Genomic DNA, 12,448 nt, shown 5'->3' with positions numbered 1-12,448 from the left:
GCGCTTGACTCACAACTTTTCTGTAGGCACAGCAAGGTTCATCGCAGTCACTTACTTACAACGTTGATGCGAACGCGTATTGAGCAAGGACCAACTCGGTAAGCGCAGTAAAAGAACGGCATAAGCGAAGAGACAAACGAAATCAATGGCATCATTGCGCAAGTGAGACGGGCCAACAAACAGTGATAAAAACAGTCATTTCGAAAGAAACGTCTCTCGTTTACTCTGCACGGAGGAATCAAAAGTCAACATCAAGCAGAGGCAACCATGGAGCGTGTGCGAAGGAGATAGCAGCGGTAAAAGAATGCGTATGAAATAAACATTATATAAGGTTAACTTTTTTGGATGTCCCTATTAATCAGCTGCTCACAACTTGTTTTATCATGCTGTTCGCTACAGCGACGATTCATGAGTGAGTGTGTGCGTCGGGAGGAGGGCGGTGTTAAATACATACAAGCGCTCATTTCTGGCGCCCATCATATTCGACAGAACCGCGCTAACCGCCTGTAATCAGGGGAAGTTCGTTTTTATTTGTTTGATTGATTGATTGATTGATTGATTGATTGATTGATTGATTGATTGATTGATTGATTGATTGATTGATTGATTGATTGATTGATTGATTGATTGATTGATTGATTGATTGATTGATTGATTGATTGATTGATTGATTGATTGATTGATTGATTGATTGATTTAGTACGATGGAATTTTTAAAAGAATTACAAAAGCGTCAAGGCCCTTTTAGTTATGTACGACGGGCTTAATAAAATTTAAAACAGAAGAAATTTGGGTATTGCTTTCAAAATTTTTGGATAGCATTCAAAATATGAAATGAAAACTCAGGACAAGTAGCGCCTAACTTGGATTTTTGTAATGAGCAGTTTATTTCTTCATTTTTAGCTTTCGCCTGACCTGACACCAGCGTTTGGTCGGCCTTGAAGCAGCCGCATGCGGTGGGCATGGCCGTTGGCCTCCGCTTTCAAAGGTCCGGTGAAAGATAGTGCACAGCCGTTGTTCGAGGCTATTGCCAAGCTATAGCAATGAGCAGAAAAAGAAAGTTTGATTTTGGCCATCCTTTCAGATTGAGAGTAGGCATCATTGTTCCACCACCGCTACAGGCTGTGCGTTCACATCGGCCTTTACAGCGTCGTATCGTAGCTTAGCGCTCCGCTTGATCTTGGAATATGTAATGGCACTTTCGCGAGTGGGGAGGTAGACGATGCGCCACACCGAGTACGCTTCGCCGTCGGGGCTTTCTTGGCCGTTTTCGTGAGCGAATTACATGCCGCGCTACCTCCTAAACGCATATATGCATATTATTATAGCAGCCCCTTACTCTTTAGCGAAGTCTGGTCGCGCTCTTGTGCTGTTACTATAGCTATCTACAAATTGCGAGCGCCGTAGTCGTATTTGACCATCGCCAGGAGTGCCTAGCTGTTAGACGTAGCTGGGCGATTCGCAGTCTATGTTACCTATAGGGCACAGTGCTGGTGAAAGCAGCCCTGTAATATGTTCTTGACAATAGACTAGTCTATATAACTCAGTCTGGTTCCCACCAGAAACTGATGACAGAATTAGGCTATTAGATGCTAATTCCCGTTGCGTCTGTGTTGAGTTAGACAGACTTGCGGCTTTTAAAAGCCCGCGAGAATTTGCACGACAGTTTTCGCAGCCTAGCTTCGAGGAATTTCTGTCAAGTGTTTCATAGTTCTGGACTTTCGGTTGAGACTGCGTAGCTTTTATATGTACCGTCACTTGCCACCGATTACAACGTTGAAGTCATGAACACGGAAGGACACTTTGGCGCTTGGGACTACAGCATCTTCTTCGCCATGCTGACAGCCTCGTCAGCCATCGGAATTTACTATGCGTTCTCTGCTGCCAAGAAACCGCTGGTTCCCAAGTCAATGGGAGTGGTCCCGGTCGCCATGTCGCTGATAAGCACGTCCATATCGCCCGTGGCCATGCTTGGCATCCCGGCTGAGATGTACTTCTACGGAGCGCAGTTTGTAATGATTCAGTTAGGACTGCTCTTCACTGTGCTTCTAACAAACTACGTCTACATGCCGATGTTCCACACCCTTGACGTTGCCAGCGCTTTCCAGGTAAGTCATCCCTGCGCTCTGACAAATTGTTGATTTTTTTTTTTTTTCATTGCTATAGTGCACCTTGCAGGATAAAATGGTTATGCACAAATATTAGTACAGGCTTGATTCCCGAAGAAATTTAATAAGGGCCGGGTGATCAGGAGCTGATGTCCAGGCGTCCGCGTTAGGCGGTCGTCCTGGAGTCGGCCCGCATCGGAGTAAGTGTTTCTGCTGGAAGTCGTTCATAAATGGGTGGTGTGTTGGTCATGTACTGGTTAACAGAGTTTCGAATGCCTTCGTCGAACAGATAGCGCGCAAGGATATGCTATAAACGTTTTGGTGTGTCCGTGGTTAGTTCGCGCTGAGATGACACGAATAGTGCACTGTTAATATGAAACACCTAGGAACACTGCTAAACAAAGCATTTCCTTTTTTATTTATTTTCTTTTGTTTTGCAGTATCTCGAACTTAGATTCAATCGGACGCTTCGCACGATTTGCTCGGTGTCATCAGCTTTGCAGATGGTAAGACTTTTATGTACGTCTCGCGAGTACTACGCCGTAATGTACATTTCAAAACAAACCCAATTTTGCTAAACCACTCTCGGTGGTTAAAATGTTGAGTGCTCGGATTTTCCCAAATAACCCGCTGTGGTGGTGCAGTGGTTAAGGCGTTCGATTGCTGTGCCCAATGATGCGGGATCGAATCCCAGCCGTGGCTGCCGTTTTTCGGTGGAGTCAAAACACAAGGCGCCGGTGTGCTGTGTGATGTCAGTGCACGTTAAATAATCCCAGGGGGTCGAATTTCTGGAGTCCTCCACTACGGCGGCTCTCATAGCATGAGTCGCTTGAGGCTTTAAACCCCATAACCAAACCTTTCCGAAAATAATCGTATTCCCCAGCACGCAAGTGGCCGGCGTATAGTTTTCACTCGAAAGCACCCAACTTTGTACGCCAAAGGAATGAAAAAGTTTGTGCTGAGTACAAAAAGTGTGCAAGTCAATAAGGTGTCTGGCCCATCTCTGCCGCTCAGTCTGCAGCTTTTGTCACTGACCCTTGCAATCAGCTTCAAAATTGGTTGCTACGTTTGAGTTTGTGAATAAAAACCCCATCTTTCGTCTCTCTTCCTCATTATTTTCTCTTCATAAAATTATTTTCTGGCGAAGAAGAGACGTAGGAAGATAAACTCAAGAAACGCATAATATTAGTATAGCAAGAAAGACATGATGAAAACTTTGATTTTATTTTAAGCGGAATATCTGCAAATCCGCACGGTCCAGTGAAGAATACTGACGACTTAATGTGTTTGTTCACGCCCGTCCCAACATCGCAATTAAGACACTTTGTCAGCCTCTTATTGAGTAGCGAAGACAGTTTACTTCGCGGAATCATTGCAGATTTGCGCAGCCTAAGACAGTCATCTCCTGACTGCAGCGGGGCTCTGTCGTAAGCTAAGGCAAAGTTTTGTACATTGATGCATAATTGTTTCGGCGTGCAAAGTAATACAGACACTGTTGGTGATCTTATCCATATATTCGTTATGCAGCTCTGCACGAAGCGCATTTTCACCTTGGATAACCGAAAAACATTCCTACAAAGCCACTGAGCTATACAACTTCTGAAGGCTTAAATTTTAGCCAGTATTTATACGCTTGTGACGTCAAAATATTGCTCCGTTTAGGCACTTTCGTCATATTTTCTGCCACAAAAAAAAAATATGATTCATCAATCATGATTTTGTTGTCATAATAAGCAATGGACCATGAATAGACACAGACAGGAAGAAGAGATAAGCGCTGAAATTATACACCTAAATGTTATTCATGAGAATCTCAGAATAATTGTTGCTTGTGGTATTTGTGTGGTTGTAGCACATTTATTCTAACACGCTCCTGAATAAAATTCAGTTGTAAGTTTGGTGCTTTACCCTCCTTTATTCCTGGTGCGCTGCTCTTTAATTAAAGGCAGGCCAACTAGCTTCGTCTTCCGCTTTTCTGCTTTGTTGGCATGCTAATGCTAAAAAAAAAAAATGTCCTTTTTTTTTTTCAGATTGTGTACATGTCTATAGTGCTTTATGGTCCCGCGCTCGCCTTGCAGCAAGGTATAAGTCGTTTCTGAAAGACTATTTATTTGTTCGCTTTGTTGTTGTGAAGACTGACATCATCACTTTGTTTTTACAGTGACTGGTGTCAACCTTTGGCTTTCAGTGATCTCTATTGGCGTTGTCTGCACCTTCTACACAACAATAGTAAGATAGCGGTTCTCGTAGAGCAAAATACTTGTGACATTAACTTTGATGCGGCTTTTGCTATCCTCTGTATGTGAAAGGAAGCGTTTGCATTTGACGACACTCTTAATGATACTTTTATGAAGGCACCCGATAACGAGCGCCATCCCATTAAGAATGACTCTTCAGATCATAACATTTAGAAAATTTCCCATAAGTTGTGCTTAGATGCAAACGAATACGTTCACGTGAGTAACCAACGCCCGCAGCAACCATATACTGTATTAATGTGATAGCATTAAAGGTGGCGTTCTCCAGAATATTCCCCGTTGGCGTTGTCGGCCCTGCTGTAGAGATCGAAGAATCCCTAACATGCCTCTGGCAGGTGGCAGAAAGCAGGTGGCAGAGCCAAGCATTGAACAGCCGGCGGATAGTATGACATCACGAGAGCACATTAAAATAATGAAGGCTGAAATGGGAGTGGGAAGGGAATCAACCTTTCGAGACTCTTGGATCCTTCCTAGGCCACGCAAGCAGGTTCGTATGGCTTGCTGAAAGCGAAGCTTTATGTCTAAGTCAGGTGACGTTTCACATAATGTGGTTACTTACCACTGTATGCTAATGAGTATGAGCGAGATAATAGTGGCCCAATTTGAGGGTTTAGTGTTAGCGAGTTACAAGCTGCATATACGCGGAATCAAAGACGGGAACCAAACACGCCACTGAATGTAATGGGAATCAAATACGCGAACTATTAACGCTGTCCCTTATACCCTAAAACCGGAGCTTAGGTTTCCTCTCACTTTTTGCTATAACGTGGGTATAGAGCTTATTCTCATGACGTCATTGCAGCCTTACTGGCAGCCATGGCACGCACAACGCAACATCGGAGAGGGAGAAAGAAAGAGAGCGAGAGGGCCTACGACGAATCATCACACGGCGTCGGTTAAATCCGAACTCCGGTTGGCTGGCGTTGCAAAGCGTCTCAAGTGTCCGACAAATGAGAGACGCGTAGATGCGAGGAGGCCGTTAGACTGGCGTCGACGCGTCTGGAACATTCTTTTGTGTGCTTTTAGTTTCTAACCGCCCAGCATTATGGCGTCTCCGCAGCATAGGGTTGCCACCACTGCCGCCTGCTAAACCTGATAGTGAATAGGGTCTATAACGTGCAGTTTCTGGTTATTTTATGATTAGGCAACTTCGTTTCATATGCCTGCATTTATGACTATTTTTTTATAAAAGTGAAGTATATCAGCGAAATTATGTTACCAAGTACTGTAAATTGCGATGAAATGCTTGTGCAATATCAGAAATGAAGCATTATACAGTGTAAAACAAGCACAAGAAGGCACTACCGAATCTCGTAGTTGTGCTAAGCGTATACGGCGCCTTTAATATTCGCTTTTACGCTCGACCAGCTGACGCGGGTGTTAGCTAGAAAAGCGTTAAGAATTATACCACTCAGACTACTCCCACATAAGGAGCCCTCTCGATTTGGAAATCATTTTCAATTTGCCTCAGATCCTCCTTGCATCATGCCTGTTAGTGATGGATGGTCGTATATAAAATCACGGATGACATGCAGTTTCACCACTCGCACCTATTGCTCACCACCGGCCCCCTTATTCTGCAGGGTGGAATCAAGGCGATCGTCATGGCCGACGTGTTTATGAGCTTCATAAAGTACGCGTCCATCATACTGCTCGCAGTGAAAGGTACCCTAGACGTGGGCGGCTGGCACAACGTCTTCCAAAAGAACCTTGACACTGAACGCCTCAACGTGTTTGAGTAAGTCCCCGCTGCGCGCTGCGATTTTCTGTATACATGCTTGGCCCAGTGCACCTCTACAGAAACGATGCGCACTAAATACGTTTTGTATGTAATGAGCTGTGTGGTTGAATGCATCAGTATGAATAGGTGCGCTTAGAGTATGTGTGGGACTTGCAAGCGCGAGGGAAAAGCTATATTTTTTCACTAAATGTTTCCACTACGTATGGTAGACTTTCTGTCACCGAGGCTTTTTCGTTAACCAAATAAAGTCACAAAAACGCAACAACCTCCATGTTTCAGATGAGTATCGGCTTGAAGATAATGCACTTATACCGCTCCGCGTGTGCAGAACACCAAGGTCGCGCTTCGGAGAAGGTAATGAGGCGCAAAATTGAGATTCCAGTCGGAGTGCAATTTCGTAGCCGTATATTAGCCGCGTGGTACAAGAGTGTTTGATTTCAGATGTATTCACACTACTGCACCTGAACTGCTCCATGGATTAACCACAGTGATCTGCACTTGCAGGCAGTGTTTAAGAAGCCGTGTGCAATAAGGAACTATGTGAAGTGTATGGGTAGTGATGAGGGATTGTAATATCCCAATGACGACGACTACGCCGTGATCTCGTCGAATGCCCCGTATACCGCTCTCTCTCTCTCTGTAATACATTGCCCTCAAAGAACGAAGTGAGAGTGTCTGCCAGAAAACTGAATAACAACCAATCAGAAGGAACCACGCGAATTAGTGCGCTCTTGACTGTTTTTGTGCTCGATCAGTATACATTTCTTCGTGACGGATTCAGACCTTCACCCTTTGCAGTTTTCGCCCCGACCCGGCGATCCGTCACTCAGTGTGGTCCCTGGTTATTGGGGGCACGTTCCTGTGGCTCACCATGTACGCCGTTAACCAAGGCTGGGTGCAGCGCTACCTAAGCATGCCTAACGTGGCAGCTGTGCGAAGGTGAGCCGAGCTCCTACGTAACTTACATTCACGTACACAAGACAGAGAACGTCGAGCGCAGTCACAGTGAAAAACTTCAGCTTTCTTCCTGTTGTCGTTTCTTCACCTGCCTTATCCCAACCCGCTGACTCAAAATAATATGTCTGCTGGGATCATTGAACGTGCGTTAAAATTACGTCGACAAATGATTACAAAATAGCACCGACCGTGCCACTGATAACTATAAGTTATTACAGTACGTGAGCAGTCAGATAAAACGGTCAGATCTCTGAAACCTTCCACGCAGATTTATGACATTTAGCTGTTGCTTTTAGGGGAATACCTTTTCGCATCCTCCTTTTCACCCGCCTCGACGTTCGTCCGCAGGGCTATGTGGGTGAACCTGGCGGGCGTGGTTGTGCTCCAGACGTTGCTGTGCTACGTGGGACTAGTGATATTCGCACGCTACAGCGACTGCGACCCCATCAGTGTCAGAGAGGTCACGGCGGCGGACCAGGTAAAGCATCCGTACGCGTAAAGTTTCGAATTGAGTAGTGAGTGAGCTAGTTGACTTGTTTGGTGCGCTCGCATTCACACGTTGCGGTTAAATGCTGAAACCTTATATATAAACAATACATGGAATACCTCTACTCCCACGCAATTGTGTGAATCGCTTCCCATTGCAAGAAAAGTAAAGCGTTTGTCAGTCAATTTTTTTATTTCCATTTTACCGTTTTCCACATCTCGTACTTCACCTCTATGGTAATGAACTTGTACTTAACTATGCTAACCGCATCACCACCAATATGCATGGCTGATGACAGCTCTCCAAAAATATGGATGAGAGGCACCAGATTTTGATAAACCGAGCATGCAGTGTTGTTTGCCTAAGAATTCGTGAACTCCCCGCGGGCACTATGCGTGTTTTCAGGTTTCTTGATAAAGTGTACAATCTCACTCAGCATTGCCTACAACGCGCCGGCAGTGACCTCACGGACGTTGTTGCTTTGTTGTAACTGAAAGCATTAGCCGTGATGCGTTGCATCAAACGCTAGAGGTACTATTAAAAGATTCTCTACTTTTTACACCCAAACGTACAACTTCGGCATTGTATCGCAGATTCCGAAAAACTTTTTTTTTTTTGTAAGCACATTAAGTGCAGCAGTACCGTGCAGACATAAACAGTGAAGCCCTTACCAGTAAACTTACAGTTCACGTACACACACACGATCAAGCAAGTGGTCTGAAATGCTGTCAATTTGTGCACGCAGATGAATCCATTTTTTGTCATGGACATACTGGGCGGTTACCCTGGCGTGCCGGGGCTCATCGTGTCGGGGATCTTCAGTGGCGGCTTGAGGTCAGCGCTAGCTCTCTCTCTGCTCGTTTACATTTTTATGCAAACAACACAAAGACCGTTGCCGCGGCTTTTCCGGCGCTTTCTTTAGCGATTTTTTTTTTCTTCTTCTTTAAAATTTAACCGCGCCACCTTTTTTAGGGGGTGAAATTCAGCTTTTTTTTAACTGCTTTGCAGGGGTGTCGCGTTAGCAGATATCATTAAAGCTAAACGTTGCAGCTGCTGACATCATCGCTTCTGCAAAAGTACAGAAACACAGACGTCACCTAGAATTAAAGTAGCCGTGTTTGAATCCTAACTGTATGGGATATGAATACGTTGCTAGTTGCGCATTCTACTTTATCTTCGCGTTTCCATCCGCTAAATGTTCTTTACATGCTCCCTTTTTTTCTGCACTGTTATCTAGGGAGAAGATTGAAGCCAAAAGACCACGCCCAATACAGTGTTGAAAGAGAACACGAAATCATGAATGCAACGAAACTGATGAATGTTTGTCTAGCTGCCATGCCAGTGTTACAAACGGCAGCGCCATGAATAAAATTTTCGCTAAGATCTGCGGCACATAATGTAAACAAAACAAAAGGAACAAAATAGTATTGCGTTATTACATCTCCGTTGAGAGTTAAGCAGCTATACACAATGGAATCTTTCTTCTTTGAACTCGCTTGATATGAGTCCCCAGTTTGTTCAAACTGACGCTAAAAGCCCGCTCAGAGCTAGCTCGGTCTTTGCACCATTATAAGCGTACACTTTTGGGACACCACCTTTATTTTTCAAACAACTATTGATATTTAGTTAGATACAATTAGGCACAGTTGATGAATATGGTATAAGGTACCGATGCGTAATAAAAATTTGCTTTTAATGTATTGCTGTGCTCGCACTAAATAGTTAAATCTGTTAAAGCAAACCACTGAGCTACCTTTTTTTTTTTTTCTAAAATAATTGTTAAGCAACTTCAAAATATTCTAAGGTTTTTCAATTATTGAACGTATAGTCGAAAAAGTGGAGGCGGCTTCCAGTGCGTAGCAAAATTTTTCTTTAGAGCATCGTGCACTCACAACGAGTGATTAAAACTGTCACAGAAAACCAATCTAGTGCCGTTTTTCAAATAAACAGCACAATACTGCAAGCCTACTGAAGGGGTATATGAAAATATTCATTGCTCTGCAGCTTTACCAAATGAAAAAAAAAAAAAAGGCAATCACAATAGGAAACATTTTCTCATAATTTCTCCAAAATTTCTGAGTATTAAACAAGTTTCAGTTGCCTTCGAATACGAATTTTCGGTGTTCGATACGTGCCACAGGAGCCCACCGATACAAGCTAATGTGGTTCTTGCGTTTGTGTATTTGTTTTTGTTTTTTTGTTTTTTTCAGTGGCGTATCTGCGAGTCTGAGCTCCCTTGCCACGACAACGCTTCAAGACATCATAAAAACATACATTAAGCCGGACCTGGGAGACAGGTCCGCGGGAATCATTCTCAAAGTCCTCAGTAAGTTTGCAGAATATATATCCGAGTTTCAGGCGAATAGATTCTATAGCGAGAGATGCGTTATCAGCCGCCCCTTAATTTCACTTTAGTGCACAAGCATTTAACGCGGGTAATTAATGGAAGACAAAGAACGCAAAAATAAAACTGATTTTTCGGGTATTCTCACTTGCATGTGTGAAGGAAAGGGTGTCAGTGCTTACTTCGAAGCCTCCTGTATTGATGGCCATGCCCTGACCACTAAGGATGGAGAAACGTGGCAGACAGCTATCAAGCAACCTTCTTTTTTTTTTCTTTTAACTCCAGCTTTTGTCATACAAAAGCTGACACGAAGCCATTTTTCATAAATCTCTTGATTGGCGTTGAATAGCTAAAGAATATGACACCTCGGTCACATATCAGTTACATTTCTTTATCAGTTGCCTTTCTTTCTAAGCGGACGAGTCACAATAGTTCGAAATACTCCCTTCTCAGAAATATCCAAAGTCTGGATCTTACCAATAAATATAAGGGTCGTTTCTGAGGCAAGATTAGCTCGCATTGACAGCTATGCTTCAAGTCCATTTTATGACATTTTTCTTCTCTTTCTCTCTCTCACTCTTTTAAGAAGAATGAAAGAATGGTTTGGTTCGTTTATTAGGTTCAATGTCCTAAAGCAACTCAGGCTATGAGAGACGCCGTAGTGGAGGGCTCCGGAAATTTAGACCACCTGGGCTTCTTTAACGTGCACTGATATCGCACAGCACAATGGCGCCTTGCTTTTCGCCTCCGTCGAAAGGCGGCCGCCGCGGACGGGGTTCAATCCCTCATCCTTGGCTAGAGCAGTCGAGCGCCTTAACCACTGCAGCACCACGGCAGGGCGAAGAATGGAAGGATTATAGCAAAACTATCTTGGACAAAACAGAAAGTTCAGTACGCAAATATTTAGAGAAAGTTTTTCTACCTTGCTAGTACAAGCTGCACAGGAAAAAGTCAAATAAGCTGTGACGTGGTTTTCCATATCTTCGCAACTGATGTGCCCTGGTTTCAAGTAGCAATTAATAAGAAAAGGGTTATCACATTTTGGCCCGATGATACGGTGATAGTTCAGACACAAAGCATGGTTATGGATATCGACATGATCAGCATAAAGAGGCACTCCTGAAAGCCCGTTGACTTGTACCCCCCGTGTGTTCCTTGCGCATGCAGCGGTCCTGTTCGGAGTCACTGTCGTGGCGATGGTGTACGTGGCGCAGCAAATGGGAGACGTTCTACAGGTACACGCTGAAATCATGTTTCGCATGTAACTCAGTCTACTGCCTATTGTCAAGTTTTTGCTATTAAGGGTCGACAAATGCTCGCATGATGCATACGCGCTTTATAACGATGACGATGACGACGACGACACTGTAGTCTTGCAATTCAGAGCAAGTCGAGTGCAGAGGAAATTGGGTTCTAAAATAAAGTGCGTCGTTTCACTGAACGTGAGCGCATGTCAAGCACTACGCGTCTCGATAAAAATACCTTTCTTGTCCTACTGCATACGTGTAACCACTTGCAAAGAACTTGCCTGTTTCAAGTAGCTTCACCCCTTTGAGTGTCTTACATCGCTTGACCGCTTTGCAGTCGGCTCTGTCCATACTCGGCATCGTGGGAGGCCCCCTTGTCGGCGTCTACAGCCTGGGAATGTTCGTCCCCTTCGCCAATTCCACAGTGAGCTCCACCTCTTGGCACGGTTGAACAAATTTTTTTGCGCTATAAGAGGCAGTAAGGTGAGCAGCTCAACACACAGCGCACTGAAAAGAGCATCACAGAATCTGAACTTCCTCAACGCATCCCCACGTACCTTGCCTGTCACAAAACAGTCGATCCCTACGTTCTATCAGGCACGTTCTGTGGCGTACAGATCACAGGAACAAAGAGCAAAAAAATACACTTGAGAACAGACCTCTTAAAAATGTCATTTTTCCCCAAACTATCAAGGAATGGAATCGACTTGATAGTGCTGCTGCAACTACCGTATCAAAATATTATTTTGTTTCTATGCTGACTTCATTCATTGCCGCATATTTCTGATTGATGATGCAATTTTCTCTTGAATTTACGCCCTTGACTTATATTTTATTCCCTCCACCTTCACCACTGTAACGAAGTATAAGCGCTGTGACACACTGATAAATAAATAAAAGCAACTAAGAAACCGGCCTTCTTAGCATTTTTAGCCTTGCTTAGCTTGTGCTCCTGCTTGCGCCAGAGACCGCAGTAGTTCAACGCCTGTAAACGACGCTGCTTTATTTTGGCGAAAATTAAGTTAGGAGAAAACTTCTAGTTAATTCCAGTTCATCTGTTTTGGTATCAAATTTGGATATCTTGAGCTAGAAGAAAATGGGAGCTCTCACAAATGTCGAGGTTTCCAGTGAATTGGGGTTTAGCTGTGCAGCATTTGAAGGCTGGTCTGTCACCCAGACGTATACATGCACTGCAGTACTGTCCTGGCCCCTCGCGGGCTCAAGGAAAGCCACTCGTATTTTTTTTTTTTTTTCGAAACGAAACGACTGACACGCGCTCAATTACGCCAGCGTCGTGTCCTCTTGC

General features: G+C 44.1%; 1 protein-coding gene across 1 annotated transcript in view; it reads left to right on the top strand.

The window, feature by feature from the left end:
• Window positions 1–1,784: 1,784 nt before the first annotated feature.
• The window catches only part of LOC146198592 (sodium-coupled monocarboxylate transporter 1-like), a 27,779-nt gene continuing 17,115 nt past the window's right edge, over window positions 1,785–12,448 (top strand). The window contains exons 1-11 of the mRNA XM_084591937.1: window positions 1,785–2,108; window positions 2,549–2,614; window positions 4,139–4,190; window positions 4,270–4,337; window positions 5,950–6,104; window positions 6,906–7,046; window positions 7,413–7,542; window positions 8,297–8,385; window positions 9,762–9,877; window positions 11,063–11,130; window positions 11,480–11,566. Of these exons, the coding sequence (XP_084448063.1) occupies window positions 1,785–2,108; window positions 2,549–2,614; window positions 4,139–4,190; window positions 4,270–4,337; window positions 5,950–6,104; window positions 6,906–7,046; window positions 7,413–7,542; window positions 8,297–8,385; window positions 9,762–9,877; window positions 11,063–11,130; window positions 11,480–11,566 (1,296 nt within the window). The remainder of the gene's footprint in view (window positions 2,109–2,548; window positions 2,615–4,138; window positions 4,191–4,269; window positions 4,338–5,949; window positions 6,105–6,905; window positions 7,047–7,412; window positions 7,543–8,296; window positions 8,386–9,761; window positions 9,878–11,062; window positions 11,131–11,479; window positions 11,567–12,448) is intronic.

The sequence above is a fragment of the Amblyomma maculatum genome, chromosome 2 (genome assembly GCF_055883805.1).
Source record: "Amblyomma maculatum isolate TAMU_Amacu chromosome 2, ASM5588380v1, whole genome shotgun sequence".
Taxonomy (NCBI): Eukaryota; Metazoa; Arthropoda; class Arachnida; order Ixodida; family Ixodidae; genus Amblyomma; species Amblyomma maculatum.
This window is presented reverse-complemented; position numbering and strand designations above follow the sequence as displayed.